This window comes from Myotis lucifugus, unplaced genomic scaffold (assembly GCF_000147115.1).
Source record: "Myotis lucifugus unplaced genomic scaffold, Myoluc2.0 scaffold_389, whole genome shotgun sequence".
Lineage (NCBI taxonomy): Eukaryota > Metazoa > Chordata > Mammalia > Chiroptera > Vespertilionidae > Myotis > Myotis lucifugus.
In genome coordinates this window covers 686,586-706,148 of record NW_005871437.1, presented here as the reverse complement: position 1 = coordinate 706,148, position 19,563 = coordinate 686,586, and the positions used below count along the sequence as shown (strand labels likewise).

General features: G+C 56.0%; 1 protein-coding gene across 3 annotated transcripts; it reads left to right on the top strand.

The window, feature by feature from the left end:
- Positions 1-1,583: 1,583 nt before the first annotated feature.
- LDLRAP1 (low density lipoprotein receptor adaptor protein 1) lies at positions 1,584-16,433 on the top strand. 3 transcript variants are annotated; one of them, XM_014467345.1, is made up of 8 exons: positions 1,594-1,768; positions 2,558-2,670; positions 4,574-4,688; positions 10,264-10,336; positions 10,635-10,721; positions 11,259-11,389; positions 12,756-12,790; positions 13,615-13,804. In XM_014467345.1, the coding sequence occupies exons 1-8, from the start codon at positions 1,673-1,675 to the stop codon at positions 13,787-13,789; spliced, it is 825 nt and encodes a 274-aa protein (XP_014322831.1). In that variant the 5' UTR covers positions 1,594-1,672; the 3' UTR covers positions 13,790-13,804. The 3 variants fall into 3 exon arrangements, with proteins under 3 accessions (XP_014322833.1, XP_014322831.1, XP_014322832.1); XM_014467346.2 differs by lacking the exon at positions 13,615-13,804 and adding an exon at positions 14,503-16,433 and having other exon boundaries at positions 1,605-1,768; XM_014467347.2 differs by lacking the exon at positions 10,635-10,721 and having other exon boundaries at positions 1,584-1,768.
- Positions 16,434-19,563: the final 3,130 nt, after the last annotated feature.

Here is a 19,563-nt window from a genome sequence, read left to right as displayed (position 1 = left end):
TTAGCAATGTCTGCCAAGGACACCAGAGAAAAGCATGGCAGTGCATACTTTGCCCTCCCGGCTTGGGTGGATTTCTGGAAATGGTCTAAGGAAGCTGGCCTTGGCCATCTCGGTGGTGCACCCTGGAAACGGATTCCTGTCTGAATCCTGCTCTGTCCAAGATTGTGTGTGAGGCTGAAGAGTAGTTTCCTCATCTATAAAATGGGTACAACCATAATACATACCTCCTACGTTACAGCATCTGATAGAGGGTGATGAGGGATGGACAGCGGGCCCCAACTGGCAGGAGCAAGGATGTTCGTTCATCCTGGTGATGGGCTGGGAAGGATCCCTGGAGGCCTGCCTTCTGGCCTCCCTGCTCCCCAGCTAAGTGATCTGGTGCCTCTGGGCCTCAGCTCCTGCGGAGGAACCCTGGGGATGGTTAACTGGTCCTGACCCTGTGCCTGCTCAGAGTCCTCTCACAGGTGGGTGGGGCGAGGTGGGGGCCTCTTTCCAACTCTACTTCTTGGTCTTTTCCTGCCCAGGGAGCTAGGCTCATCCCTTGTTTCCAACCTTTCTGACCTCCCTCATGGTCCGAGTTTTCAAAGGACCCTTCCCTTGTGCCTGCTCTGGTCAGTGCTGCAGCCCGGGCATTATTCATCTCAGAGAGAAGAATTCTCCAAGACCATGCAGGTGGTGGGAAACAGAGCTGGTGTTCACACCCAGGCCTGCGGGATTCAGGCGCCTTCACATGATGTCGTTTGAGCAGTTACCTCCCCCCTTCCCAAACCCTTACTCTCACCCTCGCCTTACTCTCCTTGGCCTGCTGTCTCTTTCCTGGTCCCCTTCATGCTGGTCTCCATGGCCGTGCAGATGGAGGAAAGCAGAGCAGGCTGGCGCTGTGGAAATCACCCAGATTTGAACTCGAACTCCATCCCTTTAACTCCGTGTATGGGGCCTTTGTCCGATGACTGGCTCTCTGAACCTGTTTCCTCGTGTCTGAAGGGATAATATCCACCTTTCAGGGTTGCATTAAAGATTCAGTGAGAAAATGGTATGGTTTGCCCTCAGCAAGTGTTAGCATTGAAGTTGAGTTTGGGCTTTGGGCTTGAAATCATGGGTTTGAATCTTGGCTCTTATACTTGCTGGCTCTTTGGACTCAGTTATGTGATTTTGCCTCCCTGGGCCTCAGTGTCTTTGTAAATGGGTATGATAAAGTGATCTACCTTTTAGGTTCTCGTGAGGATTAATGAGAATATTTTATGTAAAGCTTGCTACCACAGTGCTTGGTACATACTGGAAAATGTTAATTTTGCCCTTTATTAACTATAAAAATAATGGTTCCAGCTCAAGTGGCTCAGTAGTTGACCGTTGGCCTATGAACCAGGAGGTCACAGTTCGAGTCCCTGTCAGGGCACATGCCTGGGTTGCATTTGGGGTGCGCAGGGGCAGCTCATTAGTGATTCTCATCATTGATGTTTCTGTCTCTCCCTCTGCCTTCCTCTCTGAAATCAATAAAAATGTATTAAAAATATAATGGTCGATGGCAGGACCCACAGCCCCTTGCTGGGTCCGTGGGAAAGGGGCTGCGAGGGCTGTGGCCGTGGTGCCTGCCCAGCAGGTCTGAGCGCCTGTCCTCCTGCCAGAGCTGCCTGAGAACTGGACAGACACCCGGGAGACGCTGCTCGAGGGGATGCTCTTCAACCTCAAGTACCTGGGCATGACGCTGGTGGAGCAGCCCAAGGGCGAGGAGATGTCCGCGGCCGCCGTCAAGAGGATCGTGGCCACGGTGAGCCTCAGTGTGGGGAGTCAGGTTCAGCTTCTTCCCGGGGTGCTGCTTGTCCCGCTCTTATTACCCCAATTGGATGTGTCTGGCCTGTCCCTGCCCTTGAGTCCCCTCGCATCTGCCTCGGGGACTCTGGTAAAGGGTAGCCATTGGGCTTGTGGGGTGAGGGTCAGTGTCCCCCTCTCTAGCAGTTGTGGCCATGTCCTCTCCCAGCCTCCCCTCCCCCAGCTCGGGTCCCTGCCTAACAGTCGGTGACTTAGTGCCAGGAAGGGATGGGGAGGTCACTGTCACCCAACCACTTGCTCTGTGTCCTGAGGGGCAGGTCAGCACCAGAGACAGATTTCCCTCCCGCCTGCTCCGAGTGAGCGAGGGCCCTATAAATCCACCTCCCCTGTCGGTCTCAGACCCTCAGCTCAGGCCCAGCGGGGTCAGCAGGTAGAGCAGCGTCCCCGGAAGTCATCCTACTGGGTTGTGGTAGCCCCCTCAGAGCTCAGTGTGAGGTCCTCCTGGCTGTGTGTTTTGGGGCAAGTCCCTTAGCCTCTCTGGGCCCTTCTCCTCCTGGGAAAAAGCACGGCTGACTCGAGGACCAGTGCTCGGCAGACAGCGGCTGCTCAATGAGAAGCAGTTGTCCCTATTTTTACTAGAAGAAGGTGTTGGCGGAAATGTCTTCCAGTCACCTCAGCTGAGGCCTCACATGGGCCTGGAGTCTGGGGGCTGGAGCAGCTAGATGTAGCCATGAGGGTGGGCCCCAAGTGAGGCAGGCAGGCTCCTTTGACCCATGTCTGCCCCAAGGCCAAGGCCAGCGGGAAGAAGCTGCAGAAGGTGACTCTCAAGGTGTCACCACGGGGGATTATCCTGACTGACGGCATCACCAGCCAGCTCATTGAGAACGTGTCCATTTACAGGTAAGCTCAGCATCACCCACATTCACTAGCCGATTGGGGCAGTGGGGAGAGGGCCCTGCCTGAAGGCAGCCAGGCTCTGCCACGCCCTGTCCGAGTGACCTTGGAGCCTCCGTTTCCTCATCTGTAAATTGGGGTGGAAACAGATCCTGCCTCACGGGGCTGTTATGAAGCACTGAGTGCACAGCACCTGGCTCACCCTGGGCGCTTGGTTAAATGGCAGCTGCTGCTGCTGTGATCACTAGTTGCAGCAGGCAGCTGAGGCCTGAGAGGACTGGGAACCGCCTCCCCAGCCCCCCTCCTCTCCCAAGCATCCTGCTGAGTCAGGCTTGGAGCAGACAGCTGCAGAGTCATGGTCCTTTCCTTCCGCTGTGAATGCAGCAGCTCTGCTCTGGACATCTGGCCAGGCGTCCAGGGAAGCCACTGAATTAACTGAGGTGCTATCTGAAGGCAGAGTCTGAGGGCACAATGTAGATGGTATCAGTTGGGGGTGGGATGCCTTGTTCATGAGCGGCAGAGCCCAGCCCGGGAGCCTCAGGCTGTCCCCATCCTCTCAGCTGGTCAGTTGTAGGATTTCAGAGCTGGAAGGGGCAGCAGAGATTCATATCACAAATGGGGAATCTGAGGTCCAGAGAGGCCTCAGGTTGACCAAGGCCTTGGTGAGGTAGTGGCTAAGCTGGGACCAGGACACCAAGGCCGGACTTCTGTCCAGCAGGCCCTGGTCTGCCAGGCCTCCCTCTGCCATATTGCTTTGTGTCTAAGCAGGTGGCTTAGCCGGTTGGAGCGTGGCCAGTACTGGGGTTGGGGTGGTTTTAGAGTTTCTGGCTGCTATTTTTCACCTGCCTGGTTTTATCTGCCTCCTTTAACCAGGTGAGGCATCAGACCCAGCCCTGCCCTCAAGGAGCTTCCAGTCTAGGAGGGATGGAGAGGAGGAAATAGGAGATAGAATATAAGTGTTTCCCACGAGGGCAAAGAAGGAGAGGCCTTTGTGGGGAAACCCGGGGGAAGGGAGGGGCTGGAACCGCCGGATGGAGAAGGGGTAGTTGGGGACCTGGTACCCATCCCTCTGCCCATCTGGGGGTCTTAAGTGGTGCTAATCCCTATGTCAATGCCTGGTTGAAGCTGGAGCCACACTGGGGAAGGGCGTCTGCTGAACTGTCTCCATTCTGAGCTGCCAGTTCCTGTGCTGGTTGCAGTTCCCAGCATGGAGGGTCAGACAAGGGAGGCAAGTGTCTAAGATGAGGGAGCTCCTGGACCCCGGGGGCTCCTGGGCTGGTCGTCTCCACACCCTCACCCTCCTCCCAGCCCTTCCACTCCACCTTCTCCAGGAGAGTCTGCTGGCAGTCTCTTTCGCCCTGGGAGGGACAGTCCTGGAACCCCTCTGGCCTCTGGTCAGGGGCATGAGGGCAGGTAGGGGAGGAGGAGGCCAGCCAAAGGGCCTCAGTGGGTGGGCAGTGTCCGCTTTCCCTTCCACCTGGTCAGCACAAGCCCTTGAGAGGTAGCATGGCAGTGGTTAGGCCTCTGAATCAGCGGGTGAGGTCAGGTCTCCGCTCTGCCACTAGCTGGTGGTCTAATAAAACCCTTCTCAGAGGGCAGCTCTGAGTTCAATGAGATGATATCTGAACACTGCCTGGTGTACAGTAAGGGCTCGGCTATTACAATTTTGGGGTGTGGCTCAGTAGAGGGGGAAGTGCCCTTTCTCCAGTCTTTCCACCAGTCCTTCCTCCGTCATGGATGGCCCAGGATGCCAGGCCCAGGGGCCGAGGCCGGCTCTCCGGGATCGTGCACCGGTGGAGTGGGAGAGCAGGCTGTCTGGAACTCAGGGGAGATGCCATATGGGTGGGTGTTCTGGATGTTGTCAGGCCCCCATGCAGGGCTCTGGTGACATTTCCCACTCGCCTTGCAGGATCTCCTACTGCACGGCGGACAAGATGCACGGCAAAGTGTTTGCCTACATCGCCCAGAGCCAGCACAACGAGAATCTCGAGTGCCACGCCTTCCTCTGCACCAAGCGGAAAATGGTCAGTGGGGAGAGCCGGGGCTCGGGCAGCTCTGCTCGCCTTGGCCGCCTCTCCTTGGCGGCCTGTCTGGTGGGAAGGCAAAGCCAAGGTGACACATCACTTAAAATAGGAAATCCTGGGAACCCCAAGTGGGCGGTGGGCGCTGAGGGCGCCAAGACACCTGTCAGAGTGGGCTGTGAGCAGTGACAAGCCCGTGTCCCCAGTGAGCGCCCTGGCCCTGCCTGTCTGTAATGTGATTTGGATTTGAGGTTTTTGGGGTCTCCTGGTATTAGTCTGGTCTGGAGGTGCAGGGCCTTGTAGGGATTCGTCCTTGGAGATTGGTGATCAGAGGGGCCCAGAGTGAAAGAGAAAAGTGAGAGCCTAGGAGGACCAGCTTCCTGTGGCGAGAGCGGGGAGGGCATCGCTGTTTTCTGGTATATACCATGTGCTTGTTCCAGTGGCAGGCTTTAAAGGGTCTTCTCGTTTAATACAACAGTGCTGTGAGGTGGGAGCAGTTACTGTCTTCATTGTTTTTATTTTTATTTTTAATGAGAAATCAGACTCATCGGTCAACTGTCTTGCTGAAGATGACACAACTAGCCAGGCAGAGTGAGGGTTTGGCAAACTTTTTGACTCGAGGGCCACAATGGGTTCTTAAACTGGACCGTAGGGCCGGAACAAAAGCATGGATGGAGTGTTTGTGTGAACTAATATAAATTCAAAGTAAACATCATTACATAAAAGGGTACGGTCTTTTTTTTTTTTTTAGTTTTATTCATTTCAAATGGGCCGGATCCGGCCCGCGGGCCGTAGTTTGCCCACGGCTGGTTTAAACCCATGGTTTCCCCCCTCCCTGCATGACTGTAAGGAGCAGGGACTCCGGGCCCCATTTCCAGTCCCCCCGGCCACACCTGGCTGGGATCAGTGGGAATCTCCGAGGTCTCTGGGCATGTCTTGAGCTTTGGGGCAGGGAACCGGGAGTGAGTCAGCCTTCGGTGTTGGAAGCCCCTTCATTTCCAAGGCCCCCGAAGCCTGACCGTTTGCCCTGGAAAGAGGTTCCACACATTTATTGGTTTAGTATTGGCCTCTGTCAGCCTGCATATGGAGCCAGAGCCCCAGGGCCCAGGCCTTATGTTCCTGGGAGTCAAGGAGACTGGCGGAGTGGGAGAGCAGGCTCGTTGAAACTCAGGGGAGGTGCCCTATGGGGTATCCCCTCCCCATCCTCAAGGACACATCAAGGACATCACGGTCTTGACATGGACCCCCAGACTTCCTGCTATACCCATGAGACATGCTTTAGATATACATTTCCTATTGTTGCTGTAAGAAATTACCACAAACTTAGTGTTTAAAGCAGCACAAATTTATTCTTGTCTGGTTCTGGAGGTCAGAAGTCTGAAATGGGTCGACAGGGCTGTTTTCCTTCCGAAGGTCCCAGGGGAGATACATTTTCTTGCCGTTTATAGTGTCAGAAACCTCCTGCCTTCCTTGGTTCATGACCCCCTTCTCCAGCCTTGGGGTCAGCAGTGTGGCACCTGCCAATCTCCCTCTCTGCTTCCCTCATCACATGACTATTTCTGACCTGACCCTCCTGCCTCCCTCTCATATGGCCGCTTGTGATCGGGCCCCCTGGGTACCCAGGATAATCCCTCATCTCAAAAATCCTCAATTTAATCACATCTGCAAAGTCCCTTTTGCCATGTGAGGTAAGGTTCCCAGGTTCCAGGGATTAGGGTGTGGACCTCTTGGGGGTCACAGTTCCACCTCCCACAGGTCTCTCGGAAGGAGCACTACAGGAGGAGACAGACGGTCTGATCCTGGCCCATGTCCTTCCTGTGTGACCGTGGATAAGACCCTGCCCTTCTCTGGGCTGCCTGCCCATCAGCAGAGTCGGGATTGTTCTGAGAGGCCCCGTTTCTTTGGTGCACCTTTATTCTTTGCTGCTGGCTCGGTGTCGCTGGCCACTCACCCAGGGCCTCGTGATGCCCCTGCAGTGGCTTCTCCCATGACAGTGGACTCCTGGCTTTGTCTGTTATGAGGCCACAAAGACTTAAAATACAGGCTCATTATGTCCGTATTGTTTGTCTCTTCCTCCCCAATGACCAGAGCAGGCGCTGGGCGGGCAGTTGGCCATGGCCATGGCCATCGCTGCGGGTGGGGGGCGGGTTCCTAAGATGCAGAGGCTTCCTCTGGGACGGGGAGGTTGGGGGATAAAAGAAAGCCGATGCTGGCCCAGCGGCGAAGGGAGGCCTGGTCTGGTACGCCGGGTCCAGAGGACTGTAGATGGCCCCCGATCAAAATCAGCCTGCCCCAGGCCCAGAGCCCGTTACTGAGGAAAACAGCCCGGCCACGGCTTCATGCCGACAGCAGAGCCCGGTCGGGCAGAGGGAAGGGCGCCTGTTGGACAGGGGCACCAACGCCCACTCTTCTTGCCAGGTTTTCACCTGTGTCCGGGATGACGGCATCACGGCTTGTCCTCCTTTTCTGCCCTCTCCCACCTGGCCTCCCCCTACAGGGAGCCCGGGGGAAGCCCCTGGAGGAGCTAGCCCAGCCCAAGGGGGTGTAAATTGACTGATGCAAGGATGGTGTTCTTGTGGTCCCCAAGGCCTCAGCTGAGCCCCAGCCGGCCTGGTGCCTGGCCAAGATGGAAATCCCAAGATTCTCGGGGCTTAGTGGACGTTTCTGAGGAGGAGGCAGCAGGTGAAATGGGCGCCTCAGGTTTTGCAACCCACCTGCTGACAGGTACCCCCGCAGATGTTCGCTGCTGTCTGGCCTGGGCTGAGCCCTGTGTCGGGCTCTGGGGACCCAGGAAATCAGCCGTGGGGATATGAACAAGGTGGTGGGGGAGAAGGGGCTGGATTCAGTAACTGGGACACAGGGTCTCGGTTCTAGCGTCGAGGTTAGTAAGTCTCACTGGACGTCAGCAAGACTTCCCAGAGAAGGAGGTATTTTGAATTGGGCTTTGAAGGTTGAGTCATAGGTAGGAGTTTGCCAGGCCAAGAGAAAGGGGATGGGATGGCGAGTGGGTGAGCGCCCTCCAGCACAGGAATTAGCAGGTGCAAAGACACAGAGGTGCAAAACGCAGTGGAGTGGATGGCAGTTGAGGAGCCTGGGAGGGTGGCAAGGTCACTCCTCCTGCAGGGGAGCCTTGAATTTGGATGTTGACATAAGTCCTCAGTCCTTTTGGCCCGGGGCCACAGTCTCTGCATCCCCACCCTTTCTCACCTGGATGCCTGAATGAGCCAGATGCCTATGACCCCCCGGAGTGGGGGGCAAGGGGTTCTTTTCTGGGTTGCCCACCCGTTCAGCTCAACTCAGGCAGGACCAGGCCTCCCTTCCCCAGTGGCCCCTAGGATAAATTTCTCTACAAAGAAACGTTTCCATCTGCCCGACTGGGACTTCTCAGCGAGCACTTCAGCCTCCGGGCTCTGGGGCGAAGGTGGAGCTGCTGGCCTTGACAGGAGCCCAGGGTTTCGGTGCAGGTGTACTGGCAGTGAGCAAAGCTATACCCTTAATCCTGCTCCGGGCAGGGTGGCGGGGAGCTGTTCTCCCCCACATGGCCATTGGCATTTCTCAGGTGATCCTTTTGTGCGAAGGTTTAAGCTTCTGGGGCTGCCTTGGTCTGAGTACTGGGCTCGCGTCTGGGATCCCTGGTCCTGGCCCAGCTCTGCAGCCCTAAGCTAGACCTGGCCCCTTTGAGGAATGAACAGCCTAGTTACCGGGAACAAGATAGAGACACAGAAAAATGTGCGAGGTCGAACCTGGTCAGGGCAATCAGACAGGCCCACAGGCCAGACCCACTCAGAGGGATAGGTAGGCTTTTGTCCTGTGGAATCCAGGAAGACTCCCGCCCCTTCCCCCTCTCCTCCCCCCCTACCTGAGGGCAGGCTGGAGCAGTCCTTTCTTCTGGTGCTGCCCAAATTCCTGCAGCCGCCCCAGAGGGTAGGGCCCAACCCCTCCCGGTCCTGCCCAGCCTGGGCTTGCAGCCACCTGTCCACCTCCGAATCTTGGGTTATATTTGGTTTAGCTTGTAGCTCAGGACTTTAGGGAGAAAGGGCAGGAGTGTATGCAAACGAATAAGCAGATTAATGCAAAGACAGGCTTGTGCCCCCAGGTTTCCCGAAGGCAAAAATCATGGTGTTTCCATCCCCCTGCCACTTCGGATGACCAGCCTTGCTTGGGTGTATAGTGACTGACTCGGGCTTGTAATTAGTCCATATTTTTAGTTTAGTTCATGAGCAATTCTCAATGGTAACTGAGTCGATTCAGTTGTGACAGCTTAAATTGTAAACAGCTGTGAAGAGTTTCATACTTAATTACCATATTTAAGTTTTGCCATAAAGTCCCCGTACTTCCATCAAAAATGTAAATGATGGAGACATTCAAATGAGATTTTATACTTCGTGAAGTTTAATTGGCATGGATCAGTCAGCTTGTTTAGGGATTTTAAATTAAAAAAAAAAAAAGAGTTTTAAAGGCAGTAGCCATGGATTCATTTCTCAATTAAATTGAGTTGTCTGGCGAGAGGAAGGGAGTGGGGCAGAGGCTGGTGAAGCCGGAGCTTGTACACTTGAAAGGGTCTGGTGCTTTCTTCCCTGGGCCCGGCTTTCGGAAGGAAGCTGGCTGTCGCCTCCAGCCATAGCTGTGAGCTCTGGGGCCTGCACTCCCAGAAGCTGAGCTGATGAACGCTGGTCTAGAATCAGAGGGAAGAAGGGGTTGAGTGGAATGTGGGGTAGGAGGCCCTGGCTGGAGCTTGAGGCCTCAGGATGCCTGCCTCTCGGGAAAATGCAGTTCAGCCAGCATGTTGCCCCTCTGGGGGGCTCTGGGAACCAGGGGTGATTCTTGCCTTTGGGGAGCACCAGGTGGGGTGACACAGACATGTGAGCTGGTGACAAGAGAGAGGGGTGATGTTGGAGTTGGGCTGGAAGAGTGGGTGGGAGTTCCCCAAGGGTGAAGGGCCAAGGTGTGGCCCCGCCTTGCAGGAGGGTGATGGCACTGAATGGTTTTCATCCCTTGTCACGGTGCTCACTGACAACTTGCTTCTGTCAGGAAATGTATAAGCTTCCCACTGCCTTTCTGGGGTTCAGTTATAAGCCCTCTGACTCTGTGTAGTACTAACCAGTCTGACCTCTGCCCCCGTGGCTCATTCAAACAGTGGTCGGACCCTTTCCAACTCTGGCTTTTCTGTTTCTTAATTCCAAGGGTTAAGTAACTGTGGAGTCCTTGAGTAATCAGGGCGGGCTTCTCAGAAGAAGCCAGCCTCACAATGAATTGAATTTAGGAAAGCCCAAAGGGAAGGGAAAAAGTCGAGGTGAGCAGCCATTGCCAAGGTACGGGCTGGAATGAGGGCGGGAGCCTTGGCTGAGCTACAGGTGCTGAAGAGGGGCCCAGCTGCCTGGGGAGGGTGTGGCCTCTTTCTGACCCGGCTGCTTTGTGACCTGGGAGAGGCCGGGACTCTGCCTCCATTCATCAGGCGTTCCAGAGCCTTGGGATGGAGCCAGGCGGGCCTGCCCAGGAACCCCCAGCCTCCAGTTCAGACTTGCTATTACCCCCCTAATACTGCACCCCTCCCCTGAACTCACTTCCTGTTTTTCAGGCTCAGGCTGTCACCCTCACCGTAGCCCAGGCCTTCAAAGTTGCCTTTGAGTTTTGGCAGGTGTCCAAGGAAGGTGAGCCTTGTTCACAGACATTGTGTGTGGGCGGGGGTGAGGAGGGAGCACTGAAGAAGGCCGGCAGGGTCCCGTGGGCTGGGGAGCGGGTGGTGAAGGCCTGGACAGACTCCCACCTTCATCACCTCCCCAGTTTGAAGGTGCCTTGTGGGCATGAACTGAGACCCGCAGTTCCTTTCCTCCTGCTGGAGGGAGACCTGCCCCCTGAGGTTGGCCACAGCCTACTCTCCGCCCAGCAGCTGCTGGGGATGGAGTGCTGGGGTCAGAGGCACTAACGCACTGTGCCTTGATCCCACAGAGAAGGAGAAGAGGGAGAAAGCCAGCCAGGAGGGCGGGGACGGCCTGGGTGGGGGCCGCGGCAGCAGCACCCCCTCGTTGAAGAACCGTGAGTCTTGGGCAGGGGGAGGGGCTGGAATCACTGCAGGTCTCGGGGTCTGCCCTTCACCCAGAGCCCTGCTCCCTCCTGGGTTGGAGCAAACTCTCGGTTTTTTATTTTGGTTTTGTTGTTAAATACATAATACATGGTCGTTATAAATAAACTAGAAGATGGAGATAAAGGGGGAAAGTTACTCATTATGGTCATGTTCTCCCAGATGTGTCCCTGTGCAAAAATATGCACATATGTATACCTCTCTCTGTGTGTGCTTTCCATGCTGTCTGGGATCGCTTACTGAGCTCAGCACCTGTTGTGACTATAAACCATTAGTCGGGGAGAGGATCTCACGTCGGGGGCAGCTGTCCAGCTGCTTTGGGAGGTGCCAAGGTGGGGCTCTGGGTGTTCTGGGTGATCGGCCTGGGAAAGGCCCTGGCCAAGGAGAGTCGGGGCCAGGACAGACCAGGAGGCTCCAGGAGGGACGAGGAGATGAGGTGGGGAGACAGGAGGCTCCTCTCGCACTGACGCATCTGCCCGGACCCTTCATAGTGGTTGCCACGGGGAACCTGCTGGACTTGGAAGAGATGGCCAAGGCCCCGCTGTCCACAGTCAGCGCTAATACCACTAACGTCGATGAGGCCCCGAGGCCTCCAGCCTTGAGTAGCAGCAGTGTTGTCTGGGTGAGTGTCCGTGTGGCCTGCTGACCCCGCGGGGATCCGGTGAGCCACAGGCTTATCCCTGGAGGAGGCCCCAGGGCGGTCCGGGGCCTGGCACCCATGACTTACAGGCATCTGGGAGGGCCACCCCCAGCCCAGCAGCACCCAGGCCCAGGGTAGGCGATGAACAATGTCCCCTTTGAACCCAGGGCTAGGTCCCCAGCAGGCTTGGCTCCCAGCACAGCTGTCCCCTCACAATGCCCGGCCTCTTGGCCTAAGCATCCCGACTGCAGGACGAGCCAAAGGCCCCCTTGTTCTCAGGGCGGGCAGAGATCGCTCCTGACCCGCCTCCCCCCACCGTCTGAATGAGGAGTCTGGGACTTGGGCAGCCGGCAGCTGGCCCCTGACACGCTCTGCGAACTGGGGAGGCCCCTGACCTCTGTGTGTCTCAGCTTTTTCATCTCTTCAGGGAGGAGGATGACTTGCCTGCAGAATCTACCAGAGGAACCTCATTTTTTAAATTAAAATTTAAAAAGTCTTTTATTTGGAAATAATCTTAGAATTATAAAATGTTACAAAAACAGTACAAAGAATTCCTGTTCACCCTTCATCCAGATTCCCCAAACCTTAGCATCTTATGTGACCACATTACAGTTATCAAAACCATTAACGTCGGTACGACACTGTTACACAATCTGTGGTCCCCACAAGTCCTTTTCCGGTCCAGGCTCCACTGCAGAATCACACATTACTTGTCATATCTCTTTAGTTTAAGACACTCTGGCACCTGACAGACATGAAAGACCGTCAAATCCCTCTGCCTGTCGGGGGCCACCCAGGTGCGCCGGGCAGGCGCTCTGAGCCCGTCCCCCGCTGTCTGCAGCCACCCTTGGCCCCTGCCCACTTGCTCTGGGAGACTGCGGGGCCTCGCCCATTGTTTTCCCGCCTCAGCACTAATCCCTTGAGCTTGGAATTTGGGCTGGGCTTTTGGAAGTGGATGAAAGCAAGGAAACCCTTCCCGCCCTCTTCCTCTCAGAATTCGAAAGTCTTAGCAGCCTTCGGCCTAACCCTCCCTTTTGATGGAAGGAAAAGCTGAGTCTCAAAGAGGAGTAGCCACTTGCCTAAGGGGTCACTCGGGTAACAACAGAGCTGGGAATCGAACCCACCCAGGTGTCCAGGTGCCCAGGGGCCCTTTCTCCTGTTCACATCCCAGGTGTGGGTCCCTGTGCTGAGCTGCTGGTGGCGGGAGCCAGGCGGGAGGCCTGCCTAAGCCTGTTCCTCCAGGCGCCCCCCAGACTCCTATGCTTATGTCTCGAGTCCCGGGAGCTCACCCAGGGCTGGGACACGTCCCCCACCTCGGGTTCATATCTCCCACTTTGTTTTCCCCAAGGAGCTGGATGACGACCTGGATGAAGCATTTTCAAGGTAACATTAACTGGGCTCCTTATGCTGGGGAAGGAGGCCTGGCATTTGTGGGTAGGTCTCTGGGGCCCTTGGCCAACTCTGACCATCTCCAGAACAAAAATCTCAACTTGAATACTTCCAGGGGTGGGGAGCTCACTACCTGGGGTTGGCCATGTCTGCTAGAAAGCTCTTGCTATTAAGTAAAAAACAATTCCTAGTGGCTGCTTTACCATAGTCTGAGCTGAACTAAGTACACTGCTGTAGCTATAGCTGAGGCCGATTTCCTCTTCCTACTCCTGGTGTAACCTTCAAAGATTGGCTTTTTATTTCAGAGAGGAGTGGAGAGGGAGAGAGAGATAGAAACGTCAATGATGGGAGAGAGTCATTGATCAGCTGCCTCCTGCACACCCCACTCTGGGGATCGGGCCTGCAACCCAAGCATGTGCCCCGACCAAGAATTGAACCGTGACCTCCTGGTTCATGGGTTGATGCTCAACCACTGAGCCACCACAGCCGGGCCAAAAACTAGCTTTTTTTGCAGCCTTTGTTCCCTCCAGAGGTTTTCCATTTATGGAGAAGGGCAGGGGGAAGGTATTGCTCACTTAAGCCCGTGGAGCATTACACAGAGGAGGACTGCCGGGCACAGCACGGAGTTGTTTTCGTCTAGCCTGAGGGGGCAGTTCCCCATCTTCCCAGGGCCATCCCTGTAGCCATCCATGGCTACCTTTAGCTTGGGGAAAGGCCCCTGAGAAGGCCGAGGGGAGGCTCGGGCAGCTCAGGGCTCCCAGTTAGGCCTCCCTTTCTCCCTGGGAGCAGCCCCCTACATCCCTCTCCCTCCTCCCCAGGTCCTTCCTGCCAGAGCCTGGAGGAAGCCCCTGGCCCTGGTGGTGGGGAGTGGCCTGTGTGGCTCCTTCTTTTACTGTCTTCCCTGCTTCACTGGCTGACTACCTCCCCATCGCTGGAAGAAAACCTTCCATTTGCTTTTTCCAGATTACCCAAGAATCATGTTCCTTTTATTAAAAACTTCAAAAATCAGCAAAGCATTAAATTGGAAATGATACCATCCCATCATCCCACAGCTCAGACTTTTGGGCTTAATCCTATACATACATATATATATATATATATATATATATATATATATATATATATATATATGCATTGATCAGCTCGACATACTTGCATTTGGGACCCTGATTTTCACTTGCCACTGACCTATCAGGAGCATCTCTCCAGGTGTCGAAAACACCTCGGGCACACATTTCATCAGCTGCCTGCATTCCTTAGGACTTGGCTGCAGTTTACTTAACTCTCCCCTTAGGTTGTCTTCTTTCTGAATTCCTTTTCGAGCAGCACTGTGTTGAACATAGTTATAGCCAATAGTCTCAGGGTGGTACCCTCCCCCTCCCCCGTGTGCCTCTCTCGTGCCCTCACCAGTGCGGCCCTTCCCCTTTCTTGGGCATTTCCTGAGGGAGCCGTGGATGGTGTGTGTGCCCCGGCCTCTGTCTCTGGTGAGAATGCCCCTGCCTGCCCCACAGTTTCCTGAGTCATTTGACCCTCAGAGACTCCACCTTTCCTGACATCTGGGACTTTCTCCTTTGGTCCCTGTGTCCTGGCATTTTCCCATTCGTGCCCTCTCACTTCTGACCCTGGTGCTGGCCGGGCTGGACTGGCTCCTCAGGCCCCCGCCAGCCCTTTGCCTGCCCGTCGGCTCACACAGCTCTGCCTTCCAGGCTCGCCCAGTCTCGGACGAACCCTCAGGTCCTGGACACTGGACTGACAGCACAGGACATCCATTACGCCCAGTGCCTCTCGCCGGTCGACTGGGACACGCCTGACAGCGGCAGCCCTCAGCAGGAGGACCTCTTCAGCTTCTGAGCGCCCAGGGCTGGTGGGGCGTGTGACCACAGCCACCTGCAGTTGGGGTGGGACAGCCCCCGGCCCCCCCGGCCCTCCAGCCCCCCTTTTCCGGTGGGCAGCTCTGTCAGCCTGCAGATCAAAGCTGCAGCCAGTCAAGCGAAGGGAAGGAGACGTGTTGTCTAACCCCACTCTCTAAGAACTGAAAGGGGCTTGAGTATTTATTCAGTGACTTCTGGTTCAGCTCGGAAGCTGGGTTTGTGTCAGGCACGAACAGTGTTACAACCAGCTTCCTGCCTTCTCTTGAGCAAGCTCTGCTCGGCTGTGGGTGTCCAGACGGCGACCAAAGCATTTCTCGTCCCTTCTCTCTGAGGACCCAGATTTCCCCGCGGCGGCCCTGCCCCTCACTGAGGGCAGCAGAGCACTCGTTTCTGCCTTCTGAGCACAGGAGGGCACCGCAGCCTCGGCAGAGACTGTCCCTCCAGCTCATCTGCAGGGGCTCCAGCAGGCCCGGGGGTCCTCGGAGACAGAGGGGCAGCCCCTGACCAAAGATGACACAGCTGGCACTTTAAAGCACACACAGCAGGTGTGGTGCCCAGGGTGCCCGATGGTGCTGCCGTGCAGATTTCTCGCTGCCCTTCCCCGAGCAGGGGCCCAAAGTCCCACGGACTCCCCGAGTCTGACCGCGTGACTGCCCTCCATCGGCGCCCCCACCCCACCCCTCTCCCCGGGACGGATGAGCTGTGCTCACTCTTCCCTTTTGTCTGTGTGTCTGTGTGTGAGTGTCCCTGAACCCCACCCCCACACTTCCTGGATTTGGCAAAGAATATGTTGTTGCCCTTTTATAGAGAGAAAACCGAGGCCACCAGCATGGAAGGGGGAGAGTCTAGAGTAGAACCCGGGCCTGATGCCAAAGCTGCCTTCTCACCTGTGCCGCCCACAGTTCACACATCCTTTTGTCTAGCTTTGTTGTCCCCCCAGAAACCAAAAAACCCAGCTATTTTCTGACCAAAATGTGTTTCGTAACAAACCATCTGGTGCCTTTCCACACGGAACTGGCAGGAGCCTCCTTGCTTGCTGCCTCGTTGCTATTGATTTCCGTGAAAATGGAATTGTTTGAAGACTGTTCATCCGGACGGTTAAACAAAACCAAACTCTAAGCACCTGGACACTCTGACCCCGGGTCGGGACGCACCAGCAGCCGGCTGTTCTCAGGGTGTTCCTTCCTCCTCCCCCTTCGTCCCCACCGGGCTCCCCGCATCCTGACACCCGGCCAAGCTGTCAGCACCTTCTCCGTCCCGAGGTGCCTCCTGGGCCCGGCTTTGCTAACCTCACGTGAGACACTGCTGGTAGTTGGAGCAGGTTTCACCAGCCCAGGAAAAACACACCATTTCTTAGAATCTCCTTATCTAAGCACTTAAACCAAAATACAAAGACCAAAGTGCCTGGGTGAGGGGTGGGGTGGGATTTGCAGGGTCTTTATCAGGCTAGAACAGCCTTTCCCTGCCCAGCTCCTATACCCCCGCTGCCCTTCCCGGACCTTGGTATGGGCCCCTGCATTTGCCACGAGGCATTGAGGTTGGGCCTGGCACACGCCGTCCTTGGTACCAGGGTCCGTCCAGGAGGCCCGAGAAAGGCCGGGTTGTGAGTGGGGTGTGGCCTCCATTGTGGTCTCTGGCCACCAGTGGTGGGTGTGCGCCCTGTGTGTGCACAGATAAGTCTTATTGTGCTTTTCTTTGTGTTGCTGTCAAGGAATTTCTAATGAGGAAAAGGATAAGTAATAAATGTTCTCTTTTTGAAATACAAAGAGCACGTGGATGGAGTGGCCTAGGGCCGCGTGGGAGCAGTGCCTGCACTCCAGGGGCTGGAGCAGCAGCGGCCGTGGGCCCAGAAGTGGGAGACAAGGTCTTTGGCCCCAGTAGGACCCCCTTTTCACCAGCAGGTGGGGATGTGATGAGGTCATCTCTGGACAGCTCAGCATGTCAGCCCCGAAGAGTCTGGGCTTCCTAACCAGGGTATGTGAACCCCCAGAATTTGCATACGATTGTGTGTTTCTATGTACATTTTTCTTGGGGAGGGTGTCGTCCATCATTTCCATCACATACTCAAGTGGGCCCCCCACATTTATTCGATTGACAGACTGTGCCGACCACAAACCAGCCTGGGGCTCAGTGCTGGGCTGGCAGTCCAGACAGGTCCAGTGGACTCGGTGTGTGGCTTGGGTGTGACGGGACTGGGGGGGGCGGGGGGGGGGGCGCTGGTGGAAAATGTGTTTCAGTGACTGGGAGACCTCAGGTCTAGCTCTGGCTCTGCCACTTAGGGGTTTGACCTTGGATCAGTGACCTCTTTCCTTTAGCCTCAGTTTTCCCTATCTGGGAAAAGGGGTATAATAAGCTTTACCCTTCCTACCTCCCTGGGTTTTGTGGGACTCAGAGGTCACCATTATCATATCGGTGATGTGACTGGAGGGCTTAGCTAAAGGTTATCTCAGAGCAAAAGGCGATTTGGACCAAATGTGGTTAAGGATGTCAAAGTGAAATTGATAACTGACAGTTCCTCTTAACTGAGCTCCACTCTGTGCCCCAGGCTCTGCTAAGCTCCCAACTTTATCTCATCACAGTAGCCTGTTGAGTCAGATGGGACTAGCCCTCGACTGCAAGCACCAAGGCCCTGCGGCCCGGGAAGAAGGCAGTCACATTTCCAGCACTTGGCAGAGCCTCAGCCCAGACTCAGAAATGGGTGACCCTTGACCCCCCAGGTCCTGGCCTCCTGGAGCCACATCTGCGGTGGTGGTGCCCTTGCCCTCCCGGCGAGCCACACGGGAAGGCCGCCCTCGCAGGCTCCAGTGGGGTCTCCTCAGACTTTCTGCCTTTGTTCCTTTCAAACAGTGATTCTCCAAATGTTCTGAACCCAGAGGCAGAGCCTCTGATGTCAGCCGTCCGGAAGACTCGCTGTGAATTCTGAGTGGATCCTAGAAAACTTAAAGTCTCTCCTTTCTTCTTCCCCCGTAATCTGAAAAGACACCCAACAAGTTCATCTTTCGGTTTAAATTTGGCCGATGTCTTTAGTCTCCCCATGTCTCAAATTATGAATCCCGAGCACCCACTGTCTGCTCTTTCATGCATAACAGAAAAGCCGGAAGAACAAAGTCGCCTTTCAGACTTGATGTGACCTTCAGCTTTGCTGGTGGACGTTGGGGGTCTTCTCTCCCAGGGGGAGATACCATCCCCATTAAATCTCTCCAAGGACTGCCCACAGACTCGGATAGGGAATCTGGGGAAATCCTGTGCCCTCGGTGCTGGCTTGGGGTTGGAGCTGGTTTGGGGTCTGGTCTGCCCCCGGCCTGCCTCCCCTGGCCACCTGTTTATTTATTAGGGAGTGAGCCTTTCTCCGGTGTTTACTACATGCCACTCTGTTAGGTTCTTTATACCTAACGTCAGCCTCCTAGCAACGATGCTCCGAGGCGGATGGTCCTAGTCTCATGTTGAAGGTGGGACGACTGAGCGTCAGGGAGGATCACAGCCCGTAAGGAGCGGACCTGGGATTCCAGCCCCAGTCCGCCTGACTCCAGAACTAATTTCCATGGCACCACCCACCCTGTGGAGTGAAGGGCAAATCCCAGTTGAGCTGCCCATGCCCTACCCTGCTCTGCCAGCAGCCCAGCAATGGACAGCCTCTGCCACAGGACAGACAGGAGATGCTGACCCGTGGGTGTCTCCACGGGCGGTGGTCAGGCCTAGGCCAGGCCAGGTACCGGGGCGGGGGCTGTCCCATAGACTGAGGCCCCTCCCACCTCTCCCCCGGTGGCTGCCCTTTGGGGCTGCTGCTCTGGACTTGCCCAAGTTAGGACCCAGCAGGGTGTGTCCCACACATCAGGGCCCTGTCTTGCCCCAGTAGGCGCTGCCCAGCCTATGGGGTACAGGGTGCGAGGGGGCCCCTGAGTGAGTTTGGAGCCGACTCGGTGTGTGACTGGTGGTGAATGCCCCCTCAGGGGCCAGGAGGGAGGGGAGCACCACAGCACCTGCACACGCCAGCTGGTTTAAGCTGCTGCAGCGACTCTGCTAGTAGGCAGTCCTAGTCCATTTAGAGGCAGTGAAACTGAAGCCCCCAGAGCTAACGCAGGCCTGGGATTCAAAGCCTGTGTCCTCTGTCCTGGGGTGGCCCTGCCTCTTGGCAGGGCATGTGAAACGTTGGGACATCACAATGATCTTGCTTAGGAGCTTCTGAGGGCGCACAGAATAACTTTAGCCAAGAGCCCAGTACCCAGATGCTGGATCAGGTTGGTGCCTTTCCTTCTAGCCTAGACAGGTGTAAGCCATGTCACAAGATCTTGTTGCCAAGCAACAATTCTGACTATACCTGCCGAGCCCCTGCATGGGGTGGGGCTGCAGAGGTCTGGCTTGATTTCTTCAGAGTCCAGGGGTTGCAGGTCATGGTGCCCTGGACAGTTCCTGGGCATGGGCTAGGTGTGCACCACACCAGGGGGACATTGGGAGCCAGGGTCGAGGAAGCCAGGGGGAATGTTCCGCTGGGCCTTGGGGGGCAGAAAGGTTGATGTCTGCCTTTGCTACCTACAAGCTCCGAGAGGCCCGGGCCTGTGTCTGATTCACCCTGTGGCTCCAGTGTCCAGCATAGAGTGGCCGTCAGTGACTCAAGTCAACTTATCGGAGGAGGACAACCAGCCTGGCTTCCTATGAGAGATTGCTGAGAGACGGGCAGTCCTGGGGCAGCTGGCAGGACTGGAGCCTCTGCAGCCTGACGGACCACTTTGCAGGTTATCTGTTCCGCAGGCAAACCCATCCCATGGCGACTCCCCCACGCGCTGGGCGTTGACACTAGCTCTCCGCCCTTGGCCCCTGGCCTGGCTCACCAGCCCAGCCCGGCTTGGTGAAATGTGTGGTCCACTCCTCTGCCCTGACCAAAGCTCTTGGTTTTCA

What these genes read in the sequence shown, in the direction of transcription:
- LDLRAP1 (XM_014467345.1), top strand. Translation starts at nt 1,673, where the DNA reads ATGCTCTTCAACCTCAAGTACCTGGGCATGACGCTGGTGGAGCAGCCC. An exon ending in GAGAACGTGTCCATTTACAG is followed by an intron (nt 2,671 to 4,573) that starts GTAAGCTCAGCA and finishes CTCGCCTTGCAG; the next exon opens with GATCTCCTACTGCACGGCGG. An exon ending in CTGGATGAAGCATTTTCAAG is followed by an intron (nt 12,791 to 13,614) that starts GTAACATTAACT and finishes CCTCCTCCCCAG; the next exon opens with GTCCTTCCTGCCAGAGCCTG.